Consider the following 6,061-nt stretch of genomic DNA (forward strand, 5'->3'; position numbering starts at 1 on the left):
ATCATACCAACATGAGAAGTTCTCTTTCAAACAAGATAATCCATTTGAAGCTATGATCATGGGAATAATAAGAAGAGTAATATTCAAAGTACGCAAAACCCGTCTAGACAAAGGACAGTCCAGGAAGTAGTGAAATAAAGTCTCTGAGGACCCTCTACACCTAGGACATGTATCATTAGGACTAATATTCTTGTAATGGAGCATCTGGAGAACTGACAGAGAATCATGCCAAATAAACAAAGAAATTTATTTGTTATGGTAACGTAATAGCATATGTTATAAATAGGAAAGTATTATAGTGTATTTAATTTAAATGTGAACAAGGATATTAGGGACAATTATTTTTCATTGACTTCGAAAGTTTTAGACTTTATTTAATTTAACGTTGATCTCGAAAGATCAAAATTAGAATTTTGTGAAGTTCCAAAGTCTTTAAAATCAATAATAGTGTTCAAAATTTACTACTAGTGAGTAGTGACACTAGAATAGAGGTTACATATATAAACCAAGAAAAAACTTTAGGTGAAAATCACTGGTAATTGTTTATCATTAATAAAAAATTTACTGTAATAAAAATGACTTGATTGCCCAATGGCTAAGGCGCTGGTTTACGTAAACAGAGGTTCTGGGTTCGATTCAAGTCTACTAATGCTAGTTATTTTCCTTTTCAATTTTTCTTTAGTTGTTGCGCATTTCGAGTTATTTCTCTTGGTTAACGTGAGAAAACACAATTGAAAATTTGTAACGAGACCCTTTCTATTACTTGGGCAGTTCCTGTTTGAGGAAAACGTAAAATTCATAATTAGAATAGTAAACAAATGCGTCTAGTTAAAGCTGTAATAAATTACTTTCACATAAGCAGCATCAGTGATTGAACACAACTAGAGAGTCTACACTATAAAGAAACAACATTCTCCTATGCTGCATTCTATCACTAACAAGAATATAAAATAGTTATAAAAGAACATCGTAATGTTCAGTTACACTCTTGGGGAGTATCACGTAGATGCTTAAGGGTGTTGAAGAAATTTCCCAGGCTTGCTATGAGCTTGTCCCCTTGGCATCTTGTAAAGTCAAAATGGGAGTCCTCTAAATTTTGTGAGACACCCCCCTTATAGTCTGCTGCTGATTCACTAGCAATTGTTCCGATTTCTACAGCCAACACTTGCAATTTCAGAGTCAATGTTTCCTCATTTTCTTCCCTGTTAAATGTTATATTTTCTGTGCCAATCGGCTTTGGCCTTTTGATATGGTGGTTTTCATTCAGCTCTACTCTGCCCGGACTCTTTGGTGGCATCACCAAGTGCTTTGGAGGTCTTTCTGCAGTACCTTTCAACTTAGGTCTTGATTCTAGGAAGTCTTTCAAATACTCGTCCTCTAAATTATCATCCTCGAGCCCTTCTTCATAGCTGTCCTCAGGCCTTTGTTCATGAAATTTCTTAGGCTTTTGAACTTGGCATCTCGATTTACTTCGTTGCCGTTTTCTTTTGGACCCTATTCATTGAATTTATGAAAATTTATCTGTTGTGAAGTTCTAAAGAGTAAATAGACAATGAAATACAAGTTACATGATAATGCTCCAAACGGGATTAAACAAACTTAGTTTCATATTTAATTCATTTCCTAAATAATTAAAAAAGTGAGGAAAACTTTTAAGTCTCCCTGTGTATCATGGTTCTTCCACAATTTCAACATTTTTATCAATGTTTTAACTTTGTAATTATAATTATTTGTAATTTATGCTCAAGTAAAATTTGTAGGCTCCAAGCCATAGTTTTTTCCTCAATTTGCTCTCACCTTGTGTTGTACAGAAGGAAAAAGAATCAAACTCATTTTCAAATATCCAATTTTAAAGATCTAGATTCTTGTGTCATATAAAATTTGTATAAAAGTAAATCTACTTTTATTTATTTGAAACCAAAAGTAAGTTTTGCAATTATATTAGTATAAGTATACATAAAATTATTCATTTATTTTTTGTAGAACTAGAAAATATATAAAAAAAATATCACTATTGCATCGTAATAAATAATAAATAATCCTTTCAGTTTTCAGGGCAAGTATCCTAGATGATCTCTTAGGAATGGTTTCTTTGTCTTATAATATTACATGAGGCAGAGTTTCCTTGTTTAAGATGCAAAATTTGATTATTCAGATTTAAGGGTTAATGCAGAGTACACTGTAACACATTTATACTTTATTATTCAGAGGGAAAGTTTGTTCTCTTTTTTTCCTCATCATCTACCTAAAATACCTGTAATATCAACAATGTGCTTAGAGATTCAGACATGAATACCTATCTAACTCTGAATAATACACTGTTTTATTGATAATAGAAGAGAAAACAAGAAAGGATAAGAGCCGTAGCTCCAAATCTTAGAAATCTCTAGACTCTCACTAACAACAATATTCTCAACATGGTTCCCAAATTTGCCCCACTACACCCATATAACACACTCCCTCTAACAGACTCAACCTTCTCTCTCTATTACCAACTCTGCCCCTCCCACTAATTCTTGCCTATAGCTTGTATTGCCTTGGGAATTTGGGACTACAGGAATAAACTAGCAGAGGTTTACGAGTTAGGAGTGTCATTCATATCAGATTCCATGATGAATATTGTTATTCATTCAGTCCACATTCTCTATATATCAAGGGTTTTGAATAGGAAAGGCAAAATGAGTTTAACTCATAAGGTCAGCCAAACATGTTCTTTTAGCAGGCCAGGTTGGCTCATTGGTCCGTTTTCCCCCATTGATGTTGGATCATGGACTAATAGATTTAGAACTTTGTGTTAATTATTAAGATCTGTCTGGTTTGAGAGAAAACATATTATTTTTTCATTTTTAGTTTTTACATAATTTTACTAAAAGATCATATTGCTTTCACATTTCCTTCTCTTGATTCCAAAAATTTCACTTTGATTGCCAAAATCCAGTTGCATGACAACCTCTATTATCTAAGATGGTTGTGTCAATGAACTATGGATTCAAAAGCCATTATCCGCAACCTCCATCGAAAACCTCCTAATTTGACAGCCACCATCAATCCAAGCCTAGCTCTAGATGTGCTCAACAATGCAATCATCTCCGATACTGTTGAGGCATACGTAGCATCTTTCATGCAAGGGCAAGGACCATGCATCACAGCCTTACTCGCAGACTCAGTGACCCATGCAAGAATTGGTGCAACCCGCGAGGGCACCGTGAGACAATAAATTTTTTTGGCAACGCTTTTAGAAAGGGGATAGCAGGAAAAATTGGCCTTCCCAATCCATTTTTAGAAAAGGGCCAACCCACCTTGCCATGTTTTTCACAAAGCGGAGTGATTCAACCAGCTTTACCAGCTCTGTGCATGTTCAAATCTAAAACTATAAAATTATACAGCTTGTAGTTCTTCATATTAAATAACTAATTAAATTTCATAATTTGTTCAGTACGCTTTGCTAAGCAAGAGAAAAATCAGAATATAAGCAAGTTTATATTTAAGAATCCCCACAATTTCTTCTCATGAATTTTTATTCATTAATGAGGGCCTAATTCAACCTAAGGCCCCTAAAGCCTACTTCCACTTCCACCATTAATGAGCAACACTGCAATCTGGCAAACATGTGTCCTTTAGAGCTCAAGAATACATTTAAGCTAGCCAAATACAAGTATGTATGCTTAATGGGAAGCCTCCTTAACCTCCCCCATTCTACTCAAACACAAACATCTCACCCTGATTTATGGCCGCAAAGACACAAACCAGTTCAACCAGGTGTTCCTACTAGGCACCCATAAGTTGTCGCTATCAGCCAAGATACAAACCACAAATTCCAGATTTTTCCACATGTTTAAATGCATTGAGTAAAACTACTTATTTACTTATTCAATCAATCACCATGGTAATGATTGTAGAAAACAAATTTTTACACCAATGTGTATCAAACCGAAAACAAGAACAAAACTGGCATATAGAACTGCACAATGAAGAAGCAAGAAGCAACCTTAGATACAACAAATCAAATCAAATGAACAAATAATCTTAATTCTTAAACACAATGTAACTAGGGTCTGTTGGCTCCAGATAAACCAAGTTCGATTTTGCAATCAAAATAGGGGGAGAAATATGTGTACAGCTTCTATTCTATGTTGAAAAGTTACATCTGAATTTATAAAAATACCATTTTAATCCTTAAAACTATTAAATTCTAGTAAACTTATGATGATAAGACTAACAAGGATTAAAAATTGAGCTTAATTTTCACATTAAGTGGGTGAACAGTTACAAAAGTCAGCAACCTTACTATATGTAACAAAGTAAAAAAAAAAAAAAATCAGCAATTAAAAACCATCTTATATAACTATTTCAAAAGTCGGTAATCTTTCACCACGTAACAATCTATAATTATAGGACAGTATAAAATATCTTTAACTCTAATTTCTACCAGGTCCGAGTGGAAAGGAGGGATGGCTCACTAAAGGTAAAGGTTACTAGCCACGTCTAAAGGTGACTAGCCATGAGCATGGAAATTAGTTATTAGCAAAGTTGGTGGATACTCTGCACAATGAAGACAAAGAAAATCTCTAATTAAATTCTAAATTTTAGAGTTTCAGAAATTAAATTAACCGGTAACTATATTTGTTTTTTTTTTTTTGGGTGAGATTTGGTGTATCACTCTTCCAAAAACTCAAAGACACAAAGTTCACATACACACATGACACACCACTAAAATCAACGAGCCATCCGAAAGACATCAAAACGATGCGTACCAATTTCCACGGTTGCGTCGCGCGCCTCGTTCCCATCTTCATCATCGCTCCCAGGATCCACCATCCCCCGCTCCTCACGCGCCCTCACAACGCGTTCGATGGCCTCAAACAGCTCGCGGTCGAAGCCCGGCGGCGGCATCGCGCCCCTCGCTCCCCTGGCGCCGTCGTAGGCCGCGAGCAGCGCGCGCCACTTTCGGCGGCACTGCGGGAGGCTCCGCGGCACGTCGAGGGCGGCGCAGTTCTCGGCGATGATGTTCCACTGCTGGTACAAGGAGAGCGCGACGGAGCAGTCCGCCTCCACCGCCGCGACCTCGTTCACCAGAATCAGCGATTCCGTCACGCTCCAGTCCGGCTCCGCCTGCGAGCGCGTGCGCCGGAACCCGCTCCCCGAAACGGCATTGGTGATGACGTCATTGTCGTGCTCCTTCATTCCTTCTTCGCCTTCGTTTGATGACTTTAAAAGGTATTGTTCATTTTTTTTATGAATTAAAGATATTAGTTCCAAATCTATCTACACAATTTTCTCATCAAATATGTTGAGGCAATACGTTATTAGATAGAATGCTTTTTTTTTTTTTTATCAGCAATTAGATAGAATGCTTGACATATATATAGTTAATTTATGTTTGTTTGAGTGATCAGAGAAACTGCATCTCCGATGGTATTTATATGAGCAATCTCATTCATATTATCTCAATTTAAAATAATTTAATCAATTTTTTCTCTAATGATATTTTTATTGATAAGTTTTTTAACTTATAAATATTTTATTTTCTTTCTTATATTTAATACAAAGTTAAGTAACTAATAAGTAATAATGATTTATCTAAGCAATTTTTTCTAATTTTAAGCAACTTAAATCACATATGATACACTAAAATAATATTTTTTTTATTAAGTAACCCATTAAATAACTTTTATTGTAGATGTTCTAAATGATCAAAATTAATTTCTAGAGATACAAGTATGAATTATTCTAAAGAATGTATATAACGATACCAAATGTCACGAATGAAATTAATCAATTTATTCATAGTTTAATTTTAGCAAAAACAACTATTGTTAACATTGGTGACAATTTCAGTCTTTTAAAAAAAAGTTTTAATTTAATTATTGAATGTGTAAAAAGTGTAACAACTTTAGTCTGACTTTGTGAGACTATTTTGTCATTAAGTTATAATGTTCAAGTACCAATTTGATATTAAGTTGTAATATTCAATGATTAATTTAACATTAAGTTGTACTCAAAATAATTATCACGCTTTTTACATGCTCAGAGGCTAAATCAAAATTTATGCACTTTAGCC

At 34.7% G+C, this 6,061-nt stretch overlaps 1 protein-coding gene across 1 annotated transcript; it reads right to left on the reverse strand.

Moving 5' to 3' along the window:
* Window positions 1-777: 777 nt before the first annotated feature.
* Window positions 778-5,341, reverse strand: LOC114385426. The gene is made up of 2 exons (XM_028345501.1): window positions 4,755-5,341; window positions 778-1,494 (listed from the first exon to the last, which is right to left on the reverse strand). The coding sequence occupies exons 1-2, from the start codon at window positions 5,182-5,184 to the stop codon at window positions 977-979; spliced, it is 948 nt and encodes a 315-aa protein (XP_028201302.1). The 5' UTR covers window positions 5,185-5,341; the 3' UTR covers window positions 778-976.
* Between the last annotated feature and the right edge of the window lie 720 nt (window positions 5,342-6,061).

The sequence above is a fragment of the Glycine soja genome, chromosome 14, assembly GCF_004193775.1.
Source record: "Glycine soja cultivar W05 chromosome 14, ASM419377v2, whole genome shotgun sequence".
NCBI lineage: Eukaryota > Viridiplantae > Streptophyta > Magnoliopsida > Fabales > Fabaceae > Glycine > Glycine soja.